Consider the following 23163-nt stretch of genomic DNA (forward strand, 5'->3'; position numbering starts at 1 on the left):
ATAAGGGGGTGAATGGTCACTGTGAGTAGGTGGGAATGCAGAGCTGGGATTGCAATCAGATCAGCCTTGATCTTATTGAATGGCAGAACAGGCTCGAGGGGTCTTCTAGTGCTTTTGTTATGTATGTTCGAATATCAGGAACTCACTGCCTACAGGGATAGTGGAGCCAATCAGGGCTTTCAAAAGGGAACTCGGCAGACATGAGAGAGAATAGATTTCAGGATTTCAGAGCTAAGGGGTAGGAGTGGGAAAATAGGACTGAATCCAGACTTAGAAATTTCTATAGATATACAGTGGAGAGCATTCTGCTGGTTGTATCACAGCCTGGTATGGAGGCTCCAATATGCAGGATCACAAGAGGCTGCAGAGGGTTGTAGTCTCAGTCAGCTCCATCACGGGTACAACCCTCCCCACCATCAAGGATATCTCCAAGAGGCTGTGCCTCAAGAAGGTGGCATCCATCAGTAAGTTTTAGAGAAGGTGCAGAGGAGATTCATCAAGATGTTGCCTGGATTGGAGAGCATGTCTTACGAGGATAGGTTGAGCGAGCTAGGGCTTTTCTCTTTGGAGAGGAGAGTGAGAGGTGACTTGATAGAGGTGTACAAGATGATAAGAGGCATAGATGCAGTGAACAGTCAGAGACTTTTTCCCAGGGTGAAAAAAACTAACATGAAGGGGCATAATTTTAAGGTGATTGGAGGAAGGTATAAGGGGGATGTCAGGGGTAAGTTTTTTACACAGAGAGTGGTGGGTGCGTGGAACGCACTGCCGGCAGAGGTTGTGGGGGCAGATACATTAGGGACATTTAAGAGACTCTTAGATAGCCACACGATAGAAAAATAGAGGGCTATGTGGGAGGGAAGGGTTAGATAGATCGTAGAGCAGGATAAAATGTCGGCACAACATCATGGGCCGAAGGGCCTGAACTGTGCTGTAGTGTTCTATGTTCTATGTAAGGACCCTCACCATCCGGGACATGCCCTCTTCACGTTACTACCATCAGGGAGGAGGTACAGGAGCCTGAAGACCCACATTTAATGATTCAGGAACAGTTTCTTCCCCTCCACCATCAGATTTCTGAACTTTTTTTGCGCTTTTTTTATTTTTGTAATTTATAACAACTTTATGTCTTTGCACTGTACTGCTGCTGCAAAACAACAAATTTCACATCATGAAAGTCAGTGATAATAAATCTGATTCTGATAAAGCTGATGGACTGAATGGCCTTCTTTTATATGATCCAATACAATTAACTTCCAAATGATGAGATTAAACAAAATATGCAGGAGATAATGCCAGGAAGTTTCTAAAAGATCAACTGAAGCACAGAGCGTAGTTGCCTTTAAATGTCGTTGGATAAATGCCCAGGAACAAAAATAATAGGATGTGTTTATGGTTATGAGATGAAATAAGACAGGACGATGCTTGTGTGGACTCGAAGCTCCAGCTGTGACCAGACATGCTGATTGGTAAAGTGCTTTGTGCTGTAAACACTATGGACTTCTGAGTACTTGCGGGGTACCGGAGGGAGCCTGCCGAACACAAAATCATACACCTAACAATAGTGATTGCACATCAGAAAGTTATCATGTGGCTGTGAAATGGTTGGAATAATAAAACAGTCTACATCAATGGCTCCCTCTCCATCTGCAGGACATCAGCCACTCAGAACAGGACTTTGTCTTTCAAGCAAGATTGAGCCAAAGTGGCAGGTTTGGCCTTCAGGGTTTTAATTGGAGCCATGAATAATTTAATGAAGAGTGTCTCTGTGTGCATTCTCCCTATTACTGTGAGTGATGGAGCTTCTTCACATGCAGGTTCTCTTTACAGAAAGGATTGGTTTGATAAAAGAATTAAAAGCTAAATGTACCTGGGTCTCCTAAAGCAGAAAGAACATAGAACAGCACAGCACAGTACAGGCCCTTCGGCCCACAATGTTGTGCCGACCTATATAAACCACCTCCAGGATCAATCTACCCCTCCCTCCCACACAGCCCATAACCCTCCATTTTTCTTTTCATCCATGTGCCTATCTAAGAGTCTTTTAAATGTTCCTATCGTATCAGCCTCTACCACCACCCCCGGCAGTGTGTTCCAGGCACCCACCACTCTCTGTGTAAAAAACGTACCTCTAACATCTCCCCTAAACTTTCCTCCACTCACCTTTAACGGATGTCCTCTGGTAATGGCCATTGCTGCCCTGGGGAAAAGGTGCTGGCTGTCCACTCTATCTATTCCCCTCATAATCTTATACACTTCTGTCAAGTCACCTTTCATCCTCCTTCTCTCCAAAGAGAAAGCCCGAGCTCACTCAACCTATCCTCATAAGACTTTCTTTAATCCAGGTAGCATCCTGGTAAATCTCCTCTGCACCCTCTCTGAAGCTTCCATATCCTTCCTATAATGAGGTGGCCAGAACTGAACACAATACTCTAAGGGTGGTCTAAATAGAGTTTTATAGAGCTGCAACATTACCTTATGGCCCTTGAACTCAATCCCCTGACTAATGAAGGCCAGCACACCATATGCCTTCTTTACCAACCTATCAACTTGTGTGGCAACTTGCAGGGATCTATGGACTTGGACCCCAAGATCCCTCTGTTCCTCCACAATGGTAAGAATCCTGCCATTAACCTTGTACCCCATCTTCAAGCTCAATCTTCCAAAGTGCATCACTTCACACTTTTCCGGATTGAACTCCATCTGCCAGTTCTCAGCCCAGCTCTGCATCCTGTCTATATCCTGTTGTAACCTACGACAACCTTCTACACTATCCACAACACCTCATCTGCAAACTTACTAACCCATTCCTCCACTTCCTCATCCTTATAAAAATCACAAAGAGCAGGGGTCTCAGAACAGATCCCTGTGAAACACCACTGGTCACCGACATCCAGGCAGAATATGGTCCATCTACTACGACCCTCTGCCTTCTGTGGGCAAGCCAATTCTGAATCCACGCAGCCAGGTTTCAATAGATCCCATGCCTCATGACATTCTAGATGAGCCTACTACAGGGAACATAGAACATTACAACACAGTACAGGCCCTTCGGCCCATGATGTTGTGCCACCATTTTATCCTGATCTAATATCTATCTAACCCTTCCCTCTCACATAGGCCTCCGTTTCCCTATCATTCATGTGGTCAATTGCTTTATAAGGTCCATATACACCACATCCACTGCTCTACCTTCATCTATTTGTTTTGTCGTCACCTCGAAAAAATCAATTAGGCTCATGAGGCACGACCTGCCCCTCACAAAACCATGCTGATTATCCCTAATAAGACTATGCTTCTCCAAATCCTTGTAAATCCTGTCCCTAAGGATCCTCTCCAATAGCTTGCCCACCACTGATGTAAGACTCACTGACCTATAATTCCCAGGATTATTCCTATTACCTTTCTTGAACAACATTAGCCATTCTCCAGTCCTCTGGTACCACTCCTGTGGCCAGTGAGAATGCAAAGATTATTGTCAATGCCCCAGTAATCTCCCCTCGCTTCCCATAGTAACCTCCCCTCGCTTCCCATAGTAACCTGGAGTATATCCTGTCTGGCCCCAGGGAATTATCTATCCTAATTTTTTCCAGAAGCTCCAATACTACCTCTTTCTTAACCTCAACATGCTCCTACACATTAGCCTGTTCTACACTGACCTCACATTTGTCAAAGTCCATCTCCCTGGTGAACACTGAAGCAGAATATTCATTAAGGACCTCCCCTACCTCCAGGCACATGTTTCCCCCTTTATCCCTGAGTGGTCCTACTCTCACTCTAGTCATGCTCCTGTTCTTTACGTATGTGTAGAACGCCTTGGGATTTTCCTGAATTCTACTCGCCAAGGCCTTCTCATGTCCCCTTCTTAAATCCCTTCTTAAGCTCCTTCCTGGCTACCTTATAATTCTCAAGAGTCTTGCCTGATTTTTGTTTTGTAATCCTTAAGTATGCTTCCTTCTTCCTCTTGACTAAATATTTCACCTCTCTTGTCAGCCATGGTTCCTTCACCCTACCATCCTTTCCCTGTCTCAGTGGGACAAACCTATCCAGAACCCCATGCAAGTGTTCCCAAAATAGCCTCCACATTCCTGCTGTGCATTTCCCTGAGAACATCTGCTCCCAATTTATGCTCCTCTTGCCTAACACCATTGTAATTAGCCTTCCCACAATTAAATACCTTCCCATTTTGTCTGCTTCTATCCCTGCCCATGGCTATGCTAAAGGTCAGGGAGTTGCAGTCACCATCCCTGAAATACTCACCCACCAAGAGGTCTGTCATCTGACCAAGTTCATTGCCCAGTACTAGATCCATTATGGCCTCTCCTCTAGTTGGCCTGTCCACATACTGTGTCGGAAATCCTTCCTGGGCACACCAAACAAATTCTGTCCCATCTAAACCTTTTGCACTAAGGAGGTGCCAATCAATATTAGGGAAGTTGAAGTCTCCCATGACAACAACCCTGTTATTTTTGCACCTTTCGAAAATCTGCCTACTTATCTGCTCCTCAGTGTCCCAATCTCTATTGGGGGGCCTATAGAATACTCCCAATAGAGTGATCACTCCCTTCCTGTTTCTGACTTCCACCCACACTGACTCAGTAGACAATCCCACCACGATGTCCTCCCTTTCTGCAGCTGTGATACTATCCCTGATTAGCAATGCCACTCCCCCACCTCTTTTACCTCTCTCCCTATCCCTTTTGAAACATCTAAACCCCAGAACATCAAGCAGCCAATCCTGCCCTTGCGACAGCCAAGTCTCTGTAATGGCCACAACATCGTAATTCCATGTACGGATCCATGCTCTGAGTTCATCACCTTTATTCTCAACACTTCTCACATTAAAGTAAAGACATTTCAACCCATCCAACTGACTGTATTTATGCCCTATCCACTGTCTGTCCTTCCTCACAGTCTCTGCACAATGCATCTACCTCTACACCAACTGCTCCAACATCTGACCTAACACTCTAGTTCCCATCCCCCTGCCAACCTCGTATAACCCCTCCCCAACAGCTCCAGCAAACCTGGCCCACTGGGACACAAAGCTGAGAAAACTCCACCTCAGGATGTTGTTTCTGAACATCTCTCTCTCCTGATTTTTTTATTTTTTAATCTGATTATGAGAGAGTTAATGGAATTGACTGTGATAAGTAGGGGTTGAAATAGATTGTAGAGTGATGAGCAGTGTCCAAGAGGTCTGGTTTGTTGTCAATGGAAATGATGATTAATGCTTGGGAACTAAATGCTCCAGGCACTTGGGCCCAGATCAATCACCTTTCACATTCTGCTCACGGCTGTCAAGACAATAATTGGGGAAATGTAGAATTCACCCCCTCTCTTCTCCCCCCCCCCTCATTGGGCAGAAGATACAAAAGCCTGAAAGCACGTACCACCAGGCTCAAGGACAGCTTCTATCCCACTGTTATGGTTATTGAATACGATAAGATGGACTCTTGACCTCACAATCTACCTCGTTGTGATCTTGCACCTTATTGTCTGCCTGCACTGCACTTTCTCTGTAACTGTGACATTTTATAAGATACCTTTATTAGTTACATGTACATCGAAACACACAGTGAAATGCACCTTTCTGCATAGTGTTCTGGGGGGCAGCCCGCAAGTGTCGCCACACTTCTGGTGCCAACATAGCATGCCCACAACTTCCTAACCCATACGTCTTTGGAATGTGGGAGGAAACCGGAGCACCCGGAGGAAACCCACGCAGACACGGGGAGAACGTAAAACTCCTTACAGACAGCGGCTGGAATTGAACCCAGGTCGCTGGCGTTCTAATAGCGTTATGCTAGCCGCTACACTACCGTGGCTGCCATTCTGCACTCTGGTATTGCTTCTACCTTGTACTACCTCAATGCACTGTGTAATGAATTGATCTGTATGAACGGTATGCAAGACAAGTTTTTCACTGCACCTTGGTACATGTGATAATAATAAACCAATTTACTGAGTCATAAGGCACAGAGACAGATCCTTCGGCCTATCATGTCTGTGCTGACTTATCTATACTGATCCCATTTTCCAGCATTCAGCCGCATTCTTCCATGAGTTACTTGATGCCCAGCACAGTGGGCTGAAGAGCCTGTCTCTGTGCTGTATGACTCTGTTGCAATGGGGCTGAGATACACACAGTTCAGGCATGAACTCACCGAAGGGGAGAATCAGGCTGACTGGTTCATACCTCACCCTTTGATAGAGAGCTCCCTTGTCTTTCCCTGCAGTGCTCCCTTGGCTGAGTGGTTCAGGGTTCGAATCCCGCTCTGGACAACCCTGGCAAGGAATGTTGGATTAACCTGCTTCCTTTAATCTGCTTTTGAATCAATTGGACACATTCCCCACAAATTCTCCCCACAGCCCTGGATGCAGTACCCCTTCAACAATTTATCCATTGGCTTCTGCAAGTTGCTGTTCGATCCCCCCTCACCCACCCCCCCACTTGGATCTGCCTATCATTCCACCTCTTGGTCCACCCCTTTCCCTCACCTTTATACTATCTCCCCTCTTTTTCAGTCCAGATGAAGGGTCTCGACCTGAAACGTTGACTGTCCATTTCCCTCCGCAGATGCTGCCCGACCCGCTGAGTTCCTCCAGCAGTTTGTTTTTTTTTGCCCCTGATTCCAGCCCCTGCCATCTCTGGTGTCTCTCTCCTGCTGTCCGATCTGCTTCCTCCGGCCTTTCCAGAGGCGTGTTCCTGAGCACAGAGACTCACCACGCAAACCAAACTATCCTCACCTTTCCACTTCATTGAACAATCACCCTTCGTTCTTGACTGCCTGTCAGTGGGAAACACTTCCTTACTGTTCTGCTCAAACCCCTTGAGATTTCAGTCACCCCATTAAATCATCCCTCAATCCTTTCTACATCTAAATATCTTTCATGACAGCATACCCACAGCACTTTCAAGCCAATCCATTCACTGATGATAGGGGGAAACAGGGCTGTTAATTTGCATACAGCAACCTTCCACAAACTGCAATGTGAAAACAATCTGCTTCAATAATTTAATTGAGGGATAAATATTGATCCAGATGCTGTTAAGGCAGTGCTGAGGAAACTTTGCTTCCACTTGGAAGACCAGAGAGTACCACAGTTGAAAGCCTCATTTAAACCAAGGCACACCCAACAGTGCAGCACTCCTTCAGAACCGGCACTGTTAAAACCTCTTGTCGAGATCTAGTGCTACCAGAAAGCCCAGCATTCATTGCCCAACCCTAATTGCCCCTTAGAAGGTGGTGGTGAGCTGCCTCTGTGAGCCGCTGCAGTCCTTCTGGTGAAGGTGTTCCCACAGTGCCGCTGGGGAAGGAGTTCCAGGATTTGGACCCACTGATGATGAAGCAACGAACTTGACCCCAGCATGTTTTGTCCCAAGGGATGAAAGAACTACTGCCGAGAAAGTCCAGTGGGATGTGTTAACAGCCTTTTCTGGCAGAGAGGGCAAAGGATTGATCCATTTCCAATCTTGAGGGGAACTCGATGGCCAAGGAGACCTTCTCCCAGGACGTTGCTTATCCAGCCTGCTGAGGTTCAGCCCAGTTGGACCTTTCTCTGAAGGGACAACAGAGACCCAGAACACTTCACACACCCTTGCACTAACGTGCTATCAAATCCTGCTCTCAGTAAAGAATGACCATTGCTTCTCCTAATCAAAGCAAAGCTGTTAGCTTGAAAGAAGCAAGGTCACAGTTGGGAGATCACTACCTTTGATGAGCAGAGTTTGGGTTAGCTGGTGGGAAGGGTAGGTTGGCATTTTTTTTAGCCATTTATGAAGCCTGAGGCAGTAACGCTGGTGTAGCCGATGGCAAAACACTGGTGTAGTCGATGGTGTAACACTGGTGTAGCTGATGGTGTAACACTGGTGTAGTCGATGGTGTAACACTGGTGTAGCTGATGGTGTAACACTGGTGTAGCTGATGGTGTAACACTGGTGTAGTCGATGGTGTAACACTGGTGTAGCTGATGGTGTAACACTGGTGTAGCTGATGGTGTAACACTGGTGTAGTCGATGGTGTAACACTGGTGTAGCTGATGGTGTAACACTGGTGTAGTCGATGGTGTAACACTGGTGTAGCTGATGGTGTAACACTGGTGTAGCTGATGGTGTAACACTGGTGTAGTCGATGGTGTAACACTGGTGTAGCTGATGGTATAACTGGTGTAGCCAATGGTGTAACACTGCACTGTGGTCACCTGTGTAAATCATCCAACGTTGACCCTGACCCAACTCATCTGCTGCAGATAGCAAGGTTACAGCACATGGAAGCAGGCCCTTCATGAGTTATTATGCGTTATTACGTAGCTATAATAAAGAACTACAGTTCCCAGTAGGCAATGCAAGGGGTCACATGGGGGGAACAGGAAGAGGCTGTAAAAAGAGAGAGAAAGCAAGCCTGTCTGTTGTTGGTTAATAAAATGTTCAGATGTTAAACCCACGCGAAGTTTGTCTCTTGATGAAGAACAAACATAACACTTCAGTCCAGATGAAGGGTCTCGACCTGAAATGTCAACCGTCCGTTTCCCTCCACAGATGCTGCCTGACCTGAGTCCCTCTAGCAGTTTGTATTTTGCTCAACATTCTGCTGAATATTCTTATTCCTATGATCACATCACAGTAGTATAGCAGTTAGCGTAATGGTATTGCAGCGCCAACGACCCAGGTTCAATTCCGGCCGCTGTCTGTAAGGAGTTTGTACGTTCTCCCCGTGTCTGCGTGGGTTTCCTCCAGATGCTCCGGTTTCCTCCCACATTCCAAAGACGTACGGGTTAGGAAGCTGTGGGCATGCCATGTTGGTGCCAGAAGTGTAGTGACACTTGCGGGCTGCCCCCAGAACACTCTACGCAAAAGATGCATTTCACTGTGTGTTTCGATGTACATGTGACTAATAAATAAATACCTTAAATACCTATAGCATTGTGACCAGAACTGCACACAATACTTCAACAGTAGCTTAACTGATACTGTATGAAGTTGTGATATCCCAGCTCTGGAATACTATGCCATGGGCAATGGGGGCAAGTATTCCGTACGCCTTCTCCACCTCCTTCTCCACCTGGGCTCCCACATTCCGGGATCGATGGACTTGTACCCCAAGGTCCCTCTGTTCATCAATGCTTCTCAGAACCTAACATTTACTGTGCATGTCCTACCCTTCTGCCCTCCCAAAATGTACCCCTTGCACATTGAGACATCCTGAAACTGTGAATGCTGCTATAGAAATACAAATCTTTCTTTATCTATTCATGCCCCCCTTTTGGAAGATTAAGGATTACAAAATGGTAATTATTGGGAAATCTCTGAGTTTGAGCCTGGAATTTTTTGATTAATCCTTATCTCCAAAGTCACAGTGAGACTTAGTTCAATCAGTGGGCTAATGCTACACTGTGATTTGGGTTCAGATCAGCATTGTCTGGGTTGCTTTACAGCTGGATGCTAAAATAGATGATCATTTAAAGGATTATTCACACTTTCATTCCTCATTACTGCTTATTTCAGTCTTCTCCACAGCACAGGACTGAGAACAGAGGTCACCAAACACACTACAGCACAAGGTTCTTATAACCTTCCTGTTGCAACAGCCATCAGAACTGGGGCTCATTCTGGGAACCGTAACCCTGACGCTGCGGGGTGTGGGTGGGGAGAAGGTTGAGGGCAGAGGGCTTGTGAAGGAGCAGCAAGGGGGCTGCTTCCTGTTATCAGCATCCAGATTTCTGGAATGGCACAGAAAATAAGGAAAACCACATCGCCACATCTCAGTTAAAACGTTGGGGGCGGTAGTGCAAGATCTTCACCTTGTCACATCGTATTGCAATGAATAATGAGATAGCTGGATTGCCATGACGACCTAAACCAAAAAAAAACCTTGTTTAACGGTTGGTCATTGGCAGACAGTGCAGGGAAGCAGTGGGGGTGGGGAGTTGGGGGGTGGGGGGAAAGAAGATTTTTACAAGAACATGGACCTTTCTGTAGGACACCTGAGGCTTGGGAAATTAGTTTTATTTTAAAAGTTTCATCCTTCACTGATCACAAGTAAAACTGAAATTCAATTTTTTGCTCTTGCATTGGTAATATGTTTTATAACATTAACTACACCTTTTATTTTAGGATATACCTTTTAGAGCATATAGAACACAAAACAGTACAGCACAGGAACAGGCCCTTCGGCCCACAATATCTGTGCCAAACACGATGCTGAATTAAACTAAATCCCTTCTGCCTGCACGTGATCCACATCCCTCCATTCCCTGCACGTTCATGTGTCTAACAGCCTCTTAAACGCCACTATCGTATCTGCTTCCATGCCTACCCCTTCCAGCCTGTTCCAGATACCTACCACTCTTTGTGTAAAAATCTTGCCCCGCACATATTGTTTAAACGTTGCCCTTCTCACCTTAAATGCATGTCCACTAGTGCTTGACATTTTTACCCTGGGAAAAAGATTCTGACAGTCTATGTTTTAAAGTATAAATACTGTGCACAGAGCATTAATCTGGGTTTGTTTGCACGCACATTAATAGAATACACTGGTTAGTGATGCCATTGAGCAACTCCGGGAGATAACCTTCAATAGTAGAATATGGATGAATCAATGAGCAAGTATTATTTGTGATTATCAGCTGATGTAGAAACTGAGTTTAATGGACTTGCCTGTTTTTTTTTGTCCACTGATTGCTCAGCAAAATTTTCGATGATAATAAGTGAATGAACTCCCCAACTAAACCAGAACAATGACTCAAAGAGGAGACAAATTGAAGGATACCCCTCAGGATTTTCTGAGCCTTGGCTTGGTGAGCAGGGCTCCAAGCTTGGACAAAAGATGGAGGCTTCAACTCTCACTTCAGAGACATAGGACAATAAAATGCAGTGCCGCGGGAGTGCTCCAGTGGCAGAGGTGCTGCCTTTTGGAAGAGAGATTCAACTGATCCCCCTGTCAGCTCACTTTCAGTAAGCACACTGCACTACTTTGAGAAGCAGCAGGAACCAACAGAAGAGTTACACTACAGAAGGAGGCCATTCAGCCCATTGAACCTGTCCTGGCTCAATGCACCATCGTCGGCTGTATCTCAAACAGCGATGAGCGAAGTATAGGAAGGAGATAGAGAGCTTAGCGGAATGGTGTCATGACAACAGCCTTTCCCTCAATGTCAACAAAAGAGCTGGTCATTGACTTCAGGAAAGGGGGCGGTGTACATGCACCTGTCTACATCAATGGTGCTGAGGTCGAGAGGGTTGAGAGCTTCAAGTTCTGAGGAGTGAACATCACCAACAGCCTGTCCTGGTCAAATCACATAGGTGCCACGGCGAAGAAAGCTCACCAGCGCCTCTACTTCCTCAGGAGGCTAAAGAAATTTGGTTTGTCCCCTTTGACACTCACCAACTTTTATCAATGCACCAAAGAAAGCATCCTACCTGGATGTATCACAGCTTGGTACAGCAACTGCTCTGCCCAGGACCGCAAGAAACTGCAGAGAGTTGTGGACACAGCCCAGCGCATCACGGACACCAGCCTCCCCTCCTTGGACTCTGTCTTCACCTCTCGCTGCCTTGGTGAAGCAGCCAGCATAATCAAAGACCCCACCCACCTGGGACATTCTCTCTTCTCTCCTCTCCCATCAGGCAGAAGATACAGGACCCTGAGGGCACGTACCACCAGGCTCAAGGACAGCTTCTACCCCACTGTGATAAGACTATTTAACGGTTCCCTTATACATTGAGATGGACTCTGACCTCATGATCTACCTTGTTGTGACCTTGCACCTTATTGCACTGCACTTTCTCTGTAGCTGTGACACTTTACTCTGTACTGTTATTGTTTTTACCTGTACTAACTCAATGTAACTGCACTGTGTAATGAATTGACCTGTACGATCAGTATGCAAGACAAGCTTTTCACTGTACCTCAGTACAAGTGACAATAATAAACCAATACCAATACCAAGGGCAAGTCAGCTGGTCCCACTTGCAGTATTGTTTTCCTTTCAGATTCTTACCTAGTTATTGAGTCATACAGCACGGAAATTGGCCCTTTGGCCCTACTTGTTCATGCCAACCAAGGTACTCACCAAACTAGTCCAATCTGCCTGTGTTTGGACCATATACCTCTAAACCTTTCCTATCCATGTACTTATCCAAAAGTCTTTTAAATATTGTTATTGTACTTGCCTCAACCACTTCCTCTGGTCGATCGTTCCACATACTGACCACGCTTTGTGAGAGGAAGTTGCCCCTCAGGTATCTTTTAAATCTTTCCCGTCTCACCTTAAAACTATGCCCTTTAGTTTATGGTTACCCTTCACTGGGAAACAGACTGTGTGAATTCACCCTATCTATACCCCTCATGATTTTATACAACTCTGAAAGATCACCCCTCATTCTCCTACACTTCAAGTCCTAGTCTGGCCAACCTCTCCCTATAACAGGCCCTTGAGTCCTGGCAGCATCCTCATAAATCTTCTCTGTACACTTTCCAGGTGAATGATGTTTTTCTAACAAACAGGGTGACCAAACTTGACGCGAGGCTTAATTGAGGTGGATGAAATTATGAGGGGCCCAGATAGACTAAATAGGAAAGATGCATTTCCCTCAGCAGAGAGCTCGAAAAACCATTGGGTATAGACTTAAAGTAACTGGCAGAAGGTGAATGCGCACAGTCATTTTCCCCAGGGTTGGGGAATCAAGAACTAGAGGGCATAGATTTATGTTGAGAGGGGAGAGATTTAATAGGAACCTGAGGGGCAACTTTGTCACCCTGAGGGTGGTCCATATATGGAATGAGCTGCCAGAAGAAGTAGTTGAGGCAGGTACAATAACAACATTGATAAGGTACTTGGACAGGTACATGGATAGGAAAGGTTTAGAGGGATATGGGCCAAACACGGGCAAATGGGACTAGCCCAGTTGGGCAGAAGGGCCTGTTTGCGTGCTGTATGACTTTGACCCTACAATTAGATGGGAGATCAGGGACATTTTTTTCACCTGGAGGGCAGGGAGAGTCTGGAACGCCCTGCCTGAAAGTGTGGGAGGAACAGACACCAGCCCCTTATTGGAACGGTTCTTGAAGGGCTGTGACCCCAGGGCTACAGGCCCAGTGTGGAGTTCGGCTGGGCAACTCCTCTTCTCCTCTGACATAAACTTTATGTGATTCCACGTTTTTGTCAACGTTGTGGGAAATGTTGTGCTGTTTGTGCACAGCAAGATCCCAGATCCAGCAAAGCGATGATAACCAGATTATCGCCAGAGTCCTGGGGAGTAATCTCATCCCTTTGATATCAGCCCGAATGCTTAGGCAGGGCCTCGAATTTATGCCCAACCAGAAAGATGACGACTTGGACTGCAAGCAAGTGCAAATCAGTGAGGTGCAGAGGGATCTAGTGATCTAGGGTCTTTTAAGAGACTTTTGGATGGGTACATGGAGCTGAGAAAAATAGAGGGCTATGGGTAAGCCTAGTAATTTCTAAGGTAGGGACATGTTCGGCACAGCTTTGTGGGCCGAAGGGCCTGAATTGTGCTGTAGGTTTCTATGTTCTATGTTCTATGTTCTGGTACCATGACCAGTTAACAGGAAAGTGAGGCACACGTGTCTTAAAAGGAAAATGGCAGATTGGGTTTTATCGCAAAGGGGTTCGTGTTTAGAAATGAGAAAGTTTTGTTGCAGTTGTACAGGGTGTTGGTGAGACCACACCCGGAGCACAGTGTACAGTTTTGGTCCCCTTACCTAAGAAAGGAGATACAAGAATTGGTGTTAGCCCAGAAGAGAATCACCAGGCTAATTCTTGGGACGAGGGGGTTGTCCGACCAAGAGATGTTGAACGGGTTGGGTCTATATTTGTTCGAGTTTAGAGGGGCAGGCACGGTAGTGTAGCGGTTAGCGTAACGCTTCACAGCGCCAGCGACCCGGGTTCAATTCCCGCCGCTGCCTGTAAGGAGTTTGTTCGTTCTCCCCGTATCTGCCTGGGTTTCCTCTGGGTGCTCCGGTTTCCTCCCACATCCCAAAGACGTACGGGTTAGGAAGTTGTGGGCATGCTATGTTGGCGCCAGAAGCGTGGCGACACTTGTGGGCTGCCCCCAGCACACTCTATGCAAATGATGCATTTCACTGTGTGTTTCGATGTACGTGTGACTAAAGATATCTTACCTTATCTTAAAGATAAAGGGGTGAAACATACAAGATCCTAAATGGCTTGACAGGGTAGATGTTGAGACATTTCCACCAGTGGGAGAGTCTCAGACGAGGGGTCATAGTTACCAGATCAAGGGGTGGTCATTTAAAACCAAGATACATAGAGTATAGAACAGTACAGCACAGGAACAGGCCCTTCAGCCCACAATGTTGTGCTGAACTAATTAAACTAGTAATTAAATGCCCAACAACTAATCCCTTCTGCCTACACAATGTTCATATCCCTCCATTTCTCTGCATATTCATGTGCCTGTCTAAGAGCCTCTTCAGTGCCTCTATCGTACCTGCCTCCACCACCACCCCGGCAGTGCTTTCCAGGCATCCACCGCTCTCTGGGTAAAAAACCTGCCCCACACATCTCCTTTGAACTTACCCCCTCTCACCTTAAATGCGTGCCCTCCAGTATTAGACATTTTAACCTGGGATAAAGATACCGACCGTCTACTCTATCAATGCCTCTCATAATCTTATAAATTTACATCAGGTCTCTTGAAATTCCTTCTTGCAGAGGGTAGTGGAGTCTCTGGAATACTCAGTCCCAGAGAGCCGTGGAGGATGGATTATTAAATATATTTAAGGTGGAGGTAGTTACATTTTTGAAAGATCAGGGGATTGAGGCTACTGGTACAGAGGAATTGAGGCCTGGGGTAGATCAGCCATGATTGTACTGAATGGTGGGGTAGGTTTGAGGGGCCGAGTGGCCTACTCTTGCTCCTATTTTCCTGTGTAGTATCTGGGCTGTGCAGCACCGAACTGTCGGTCACAGAGTCATACAGCACAGAAACAGGCACTTTGGCCCAACTCGTCCATGCCGACTGTGTTGCCCAGTGAGCTGCTCCCATCTGCCCGTGTTTGGCCTAGAGCCCTCTAAACCTCTCCTACCCATGGACTTATCTAGATGGCTTTTTAAACGTTGCTAATGTGCCCACCTCAACCACTATTTCTGGCAGCTCATTCCAAATACGCACCACCCTTTGTGTGAAGAAGCTGCCCCTGATGTCCCTTTTAAATCTCTCGCCTCTGATCTTAAACCTATGCCCTCTTGTTTTTAGCTCCCCCTCCCTGGGAAAAAGACTCTGTGCTTTCACCCTGTCTATGCCCCTCATGAACTTATACACCTCTATCAGGTCACCCCTCAATCTCCTACGTTCCAGGGAATAAAGTCCTAGTCTACACAACCTCTCCTTGTAACTCAGGCCCCCAAGTCCAGGCAACATCCTGGTAAATCTTTTCTGCGCTCTTTCTAGTTTAATAACATCTTTCCTATAACAGAGTGACCAGAACTGTACACAATGCTCCAAGTGCGGCCTCACCAATGTCTTATATTACTGCAACATAACTTCCCAACTCCTATACTCAGTGCTCTGACAGATGAAGGCCAGCTTCACCACTCTGTCTATCTGTGACGCCTCTTTCAGGGAACTATACACTTGCACTCCCAGGTTCCTCTGTTCTATAACACTCCCCAGGGCCCTACCATTCACTGTATGTCCAACCCTGGTTTGACCTCCCAAAATACAATACCTCACACTTATCTGGATTGAAAGCCATTTGCCAATCCTCAGCCCACATACCCAGCCAATCAAGATCCCCCTGTAATTTTTCATAACCTTCTACACTATCTACAACACCACCTATTTTAGTATCATCGTATTATGTGTTGGCAGCAGGGAGTGTGAATCCTTGAACCTCTGACCCTGAGACAAGAGTGTGATCCACTGAGCTGCTGCTGAGAAGCTGGACCTTACGCTGGTGAAAGCCCATGTCTGACCGTACGGAGATGGTACTGCCTGGATTGCGCTCTGTCTTCACCGCAGAGAAACGCAGAAGCATAGTTGCTGAGAGATGGCTGTGAAGTGACATTAGTAGGTCAGTCACTGGCACCTCACTGCTGCTGTCCCCCTGACGTGACTGCATTCATTATACTTCAGGACTGATTATTATGGATCTGTGGGGAAGGTCAACAGTTTGATCTTCCAGACGTGGAGGGGCTGAGTCGAGTGAGGAAGCCCCTCAAACAATGAGAGGGTGCATTACCCTAGGGGCCCTGTACAAGTCCTACCCTGGTTTGGTCTCCCAAAATGCAATTACCTCACACCTATCTTGATTGAAATGACCATGTAATGACCATGAATGTAAAAGCTTTGCACTATTTCTTCTTTTATAAATGTTTTTTATAATGAATAAAGTTTATTTCTGAAATAAAAAAAATCAGTCCTGCAGAATATTTCAAAAATAGACTTCATTCATAATAAAAAATATATACAAAAGAAGAAATGGTCAAAACTTTTACATTCATGGTCAATACATTCAGTCGTATTAACTTGTATTTTAAAACCACAGCACCATAGCCCGATGTGGTCCCCTGGGGTGATACATGTTTGAGGGGCTCCCCCACCCAACTCAGTCCCTCCATGTCCTGTAGCGGAAGGAGCCCAGGCCGTGGTCCTTCCTCACAGAGCCTTTGCATTGGCTGCACCGAGCTTCAGTGCGTCCCTCAGCACGTACTCCTGCAGTCTGCTGAGAAACCAGGCAGCTCACTTTGTACCTGTTCCAGTGAATACACTCACCTGGCTCCTCCTCACTCCAAACACCTCACAGAATGGCTGGGATAGTTGCTGCACTCCGTGGTCTCTGTCAGCTACTGACCGCGTTTCCCCCTCCCACCTTTGCTCCCAGTTCTCGATTGTGACCTATGCTGTCCTAGGGTGTGCCTTCAATGTCACAGAGCCTTGCATTTAAGTAGCACCTTTAACGTAGTAAAACTTCTCAACATGTTTCACTGGTCCGAGGACTCTTGAAGATGGCAGCACTGTGGTGAAGGAGGCACAAGGGCTGGAGCCTTCATCGACCAAAGGAAAGAATATAAGAGGCACAAGATTATGTACAACTGTGTAAAATAACGGTTAGGGCACAGCTGAAATATTGTGTGCAGTTGTGATAGGAAGGATGTGATTGCACTGGAGAGGGTGCGGAGAAGACTCAACAGGATGGATATTGCCTGGGACGGAGAGATGGACTTGGTGGGCCAGTGTGCCTGATTCTGTGCTGTGGGACTTTACTACTCTAAGTGCCAGGCAACGATCACCTCTACCCTGGGAAAAAGACTGCAACCACCCACCCGATCAATGTCCCTCATGACTTTACAAACCTCTATAAAGTGACCCCAGATCCTCCTACGCTCCAGGGAAAAGAGCCCCAGCCTATTCAGTCTCTCCTTATATCTGAAGCCCTCCAGTCCCAGTAACATCCTCGTAAATCCTTTCTGCATCCTTTCCAGCTTAATGACATCCTTCCTATAGCTGGGCGACCAGAATTGCACACAGTGCTCCAAGTGCAGTCAAACCAATGTCTTGTACAGCTGTAACATGACGTCCCGACTCTTGTACTCAGTGCCCTGACTGATGAAGGCAAGCTTTCCAAAAGCATCCTTCACCACTGTGTCTAGCAGGAGACAGCACAGGAGGTCAATTAACCCACAGTTCCTGTGTTGACTCTATAAATGAACTGTCTGGTCAGCCCCTCTCCTTCACCACTTAACTCCGAAACATCTGTCTCTTTCAAGCCTTTAGTGAGTTCAGCTTTGACAGTGGGAATTGAGGTGTGTCCCTGCACCCACGGAACGACCAGACCACGTGGGGATGCAAGTTCCTGCATAATGATTTGAAAGGGCGACCAGTGTAAAGTTGGAGGTAAAACTGGACACTAGACTTGGTTGGGAAGAGGAAAGACCTTGGTGGCTTGGTCTCCATGGTATATTCTGCTGTCACTGACCTTGAAGGCTGGGGAACAGGCTGGGGAGATACTTACTGTGGCGGAGAATCTTGATACATCACATTGACCTGCGAGAGCGTCTCAGTGTAGGAATCAAAGTCAAAGATGGGTGGATAGTCCTCGATACAAGTCGACCTAAGCTCTCCAATGGACCCTCCAAATGAGAAGGCATCTGGGGCTGTGGGACAGAAATGCAGATGTGATCAAACCACATTTGGTTCAGTTGCTTTATAAATGACACTGAAATACTCATACTGCAGGGGAAGAGATCTGCCCCATTGTGTTGGTGGCAACTTGTTCAGGAAGCTCCCCAGTTATTCCAACCTTCTTTTCCCACAGCCATCTGCAATTTTTTTCCTGCACAATCCCCCTCTTTAGTGGAATACCAGGGAAAAGAAGTATAGAAATTGGGATGTTATGCTGCAGTTGTACAAGATGTTGGTGAGGCCGCATTTGGAATACTGTGCCCAGTTTTGGTCACCCTGCTACAGGAAAGATGCCATTAAGCCAGAAAGAGTGCAGAGGAGATTTACGAGGATGTTGCCAGGACTTGAGGGACTGAGATATGGAGAGAGGTTGAGCAGGTTGGGACTGTTTTCATTGGAGCGTAGGAGACTGAGGGGTGATCGTACAGAGGTGTGTAAAATCATGAGGGGCATAGATAGGGTGAATGCGCACAATCTTTTTCCCAGGGTTGGGGAGTGAAGAACTAGAGGGCACAGGTTTAAAGTGAGAGGGGAGAGATTTAATAGGAACCTGAGGGGCAACTTTTTCACCCAGAAGGTGGTCAGTATATGGGTTGAGCTGCCAGAGTAAGTGGTTGAGGAAGTTACAGTAACAACATTTAAAAGGTACTTGGACAGGAACATGGATAGGAAAGGTTTAGAGGGATATGGGCCAGATGTGGGCAAATGGGATTAGCTTAGATGGGGATCTTGGCCAGCATGGACCAGTTGGGCCGAAGGGCCTGTTTCCGTGCTCTGTTACTCTATCACCTGCAGGACGAGTGGTTGACAATCCCAGCAGTAATCTCACTGCTTCGCCGAGCACCTTCGCTCTGTCCGCCGTCTGGATCTCCCGGGGGCCAGCCATTTTAATACTCCTCCCCATTCTCACACCGACATGTCCGTCCTCAGACTCCTCCACTGCCAGGGTGAGGCTAAACACACACTAGAGCAACAGCTCCTCATATTCCCCCTGGGCAGTCTACAACTCAACAGCATGAACACTGAATTCTCCAATTTCCGGGAACTGCTCCTGCTCTGTACATTTTCTTTCCCTTCCAGATCTACCCGGCTCCCATCTCCATGCTTCTTTCCCCTCCTCTCCCCTACGTGTGTGCCCATCACCTACACCCACTTGTTCCCCTCCCCTACCACTCCCCACTCCCGATTCCATGATCCACCTGCCTCATCTTTAGCCCTTTGTCAGCTCCACCTACCACCTCCCAGCTTCTGACATAATTTCCCACTCTCAGCAACTTTTACCGATGCACCATAGAAAGCATCCTATCCGGATGCATCACGGCTTGGTACAGCAACTGCTCTGCCCAGGACCGCAAGAAACTGCAGAGAGTTGTGGACACAGCTCAGCACATCACGGACACCAGCCTCCCCTCCATGGACTGTCTTTACCTCTTGCTGCCTTGGTGAAGCAGTCAGCATAATCAAAGGCCCCACCCACCTGGGACATTCTCTCTTCTCTCCTCTCCCATCAGGTAGAAGATACAGGAGCCTGAGGGCACGTACCACCAGGCTCAAGGACAGCTTCTACCCCACTGTGATAAGACTATTGAATGGTTCCCTTATACGATGAGATGGACTCTGACCTCACGATCTACCTTGTTGTGACCTTGCACCTTATTGTCTACCTGCACCGCACTTCCTCTGTAGCTGTGACACTTTACTCTGTACTGTTATTGTTTTTACCTGTACTACCTCAATGAACGCTGTACTAACACAAAGTAACTGCACTGTGTAATGAATTGACCCGTACGATCGGTATGCAAGACAAGTTTTTCACTGTACTTCGGTACAAGTGACAATAATAAACCAATACCAATACCAATCTGCCTATCACCACCCTCCCCTCCTGGATCCACCTATCACCTGCCACCCCTTCCCTCCACCCCTTTATACTGGCTAGCTCCCCTCTGTCTTTCAGTCTAGATGAAGGGTCTCAAACCGAAACATTGACTGACCACTTCCCTCCATAGATGCTACCTGACCTGCTGAGTCCCTCCAGCAGCTGCAGTCTCCTGTGTCTCCTGCAGTAATCAGCTGGGAAGCTGAGGAATCTCCTTCTCAGCAGAAGCCTTCATGAGTGATACTGGTACAAACAGAGACAGTGACCTCAGCCACCTCCCCTCCGGCACGTGCTGTCCAATGGGGTCAGGGTGACACCCGTAACCTGCCCAAGATTGAGCCAGGGCTCTCAAGGTCCACTGTGCACTGTGTAGTTTGTGACCCATTCCAGGAACTGGTAGAAAACCAAGCTTTCCCTTCCCACCATGGTGGCAAGAACCAAACTCTAGAAAGCTCTGGCTGCAAGCTGTGGGCTTTGAGGGACACCTCCGCTTCATCCATCGGTGCCCATCGGGATCTCCCGGTGCCCGGTTATTTTAATTCTCCTTCCCATTCCCAAACCGACACGTCTGACCTTGGCCTCCTCCACTGCCAGGTCCAGGCTAAATACAAAAGAACAGCCCCTCATATTCCCCCTGGGCAGTCTCCAACCTGATGGGATGAACGTCGATTTCTCCGACTTCCGGTCACCACTTCCATCTGTGCCCCTATTTTTGTTTTCCCCTATCCCACTGACCCCCATCACCCCATCCCTTTCCCCTCCCCCACCCTTCCCATCTGCCCATCACCCACACACTCCTCCCTCTGGTTCCCCTCCCCACCTCCTTCCCTTTATTCCATGGTCCACTGTCCTCTCCTACCAGATTCCATCTTCTTCAGCATTTTGTCACTTCCACCCATCACCTCCCAGCTCCTTACACCATTCCCACTCTCCCCTCCCTCACCTGCCTACTTCCCCCCCTTCACCTGGATCCACCTATCACCTGCCAGCTCTTGCTCCACCCCTACCCCCCACCTTCTTATACCGACTATCTGCCCTCTTTCTTTCCAGTCCTGATGAAGGGTCTTGGCCTGAAACGTCAACTGTCCATTTCCCTCCACAGATGCTGCCTGACCCGCTGAGTTCCTCTAGTAGTTTGTGTGTTGCTGTCAGAGGCAGAACAGTGACGTGACAATGGGAGGTTCTCATCATCACGCTATAGGAAGAATGTGATTAAACTGGACAGGGTGCAGAGAAGAATCACAAGGATATTGCCGGGACTGGAGGGCTTGAGTTATCAGGAGAGACTGGACAGGCTGGGACTGTTTCCCCTGGAGCGAAGGAGGCTGAGGGGTGAATTTAGAGAGAATTATGAGAGCATAGATAAGGCAGATAGTCAGATTCTTTTTCCCAGGGTAGGGGAGTCTAGGGCATGGGTTTAAGGTGAGAGGGGAAAGACTTAAAGGAGAAGTGAACACTGGTGGTTTATGTGTTCCTGCTTATGTGACAGCCTCTGTCTCCACCTTCACACTTCCTGTCCCCACCCAGCTCCATCTGCCTTTTCACAAAGATTTTTTTGTCTGCCTTGACCTATCACCCACCTGCCTGTGTCTCCCAACTCCACCTCTACTATGTATGTTGGCTACCTTCCCTCCCCGCTCTTGGTCCTGATGCAGAGTTTCGACAATTCCTTTGCCCTTACAGATGCTCCCGACCCGCTGACTTCCTCCAGCCGTTTGTTTGTCACAGCAGAGGTCTCCCCGGGTGTAAAACAGTTCTGATGAAGGGTCTTTGACCTGAAATGTCAGCTGTTTCTTTTTCACAGATGCTGCCTGACCTGCTGAGTTTCCCTGAAATTTTGTTTTTATTTCAGATTTCAAACGTCATCAATTTTTTTGTTTGTTATTTACTGTGAAACTAAATACTGTCAGAACCAGCTCACAAACTGCCCACAGCCAAATGGAACTGACCTGACCGTGGCCAACCAAACCCGACCTGCCCACGGCCAACCAAACCCGACCTGCCCACGGCCAACCAAACCCGACCTGCCCACGGCCAATCAAACCCGACCTGACCACGGCCAATCAAACCCGACCTGACCACGGCCAATCAAACCCGACCTGCCCACGGCCAACCAAACCCGACCTGCCCACGGCCAATCAAACCCGACATGCCCACGGCCAATCAAACCCGACCTGCCCACGGCCAATCAAACCCGACCTGCCCATGGCCAATCAAACCTGACCTGCCCACGGCCAATCAAACCCGACCTGCCCATGGCCAATCAAACCTGACCTGCCCACGGCCAATCAAACCCGACCTGCCCACGGCCAACCAAACCCGACCTGCCCACGGCCAATCAAACCCGACATGCCCACGGCCAACCAAACCCAACCTGCCCACAGCTAATCAAACCCGACCTGCCCACAGCTAATCAAACCCGACCTGCCTACGGCCAACCAAACCCAACCTGCCCACAGCTAATCAAACCTGACCTGCCCACAGCTAATCAAACCCGACCTGCCCACGGCCAATCAAAGCCGACCTGCCCACGGCCAATCAAAGCCGACCTGCCCACGGCCAATCAAACCCGACCTGTCCACAGCTAATCAAACCCGACCTGCCCATGGCCAACCAAACCCGACCTGCCCACAGCTAATCAAACCCGACCTGCCCACGGCCAATCAAACCCGACCTGCCCATGGCCAACCAAACCCGACCTGTCCACAGCTAATCAAACCCGACCTGCCCATGGCCAACCAAACCCGACCTGCCCACGGCTAATCAAACCCGACATGCCCACAGCTAATCAAACCCGACCTGCCCACGGCCAATCAAACCCGACCTGCCCACGGCCAACCAAACCCGACCTGCCCACGGCTAATCAAACCCGACATGCCCACGGCCAACCAAACCCGACCTGCCCACAGCTAATCAAAGCCGACCTGCCCACGGCCAATCAAACCCGACCTGCCCATGGCCAACCAAACCCGACCTGCCCACAGCTAATCAAACCCGACATGCCCACGGCCAACCAAACCCAACCTGCCCACAGCTAATCAAAGCCGACCTGCCCACGGCCAATCAAACCCGACCTGCCCATGGCCAACCAAACCCGACCTGCCCACAGCTA

General features: G+C 47.9%; 1 protein-coding gene across 4 annotated transcripts in view; it reads right to left on the bottom strand.

Moving 5' to 3' along the window:
- The window catches only part of bean1 (brain expressed, associated with NEDD4, 1), a 102458-nt gene that overhangs the window by 9041 nt on the left and 70254 nt on the right, over positions 1-23163 (bottom strand). For all 4 annotated transcript variants that reach the window (XM_052028204.1, XM_052028205.1, XM_052028207.1 and 1 more), the window contains one exon: positions 18003-18144. In XM_052028204.1, the coding sequence (XP_051884164.1) occupies positions 18003-18144 (142 nt within the window). The remainder of the gene's footprint in view (positions 1-18002; positions 18145-23163) is intronic.

The sequence above is a fragment of the Pristis pectinata genome, chromosome 13 (genome assembly GCF_009764475.1).
Source record: "Pristis pectinata isolate sPriPec2 chromosome 13, sPriPec2.1.pri, whole genome shotgun sequence".
Classification (NCBI taxonomy): Eukaryota; Metazoa; Chordata; class Chondrichthyes; order Rhinopristiformes; family Pristidae; genus Pristis; species Pristis pectinata.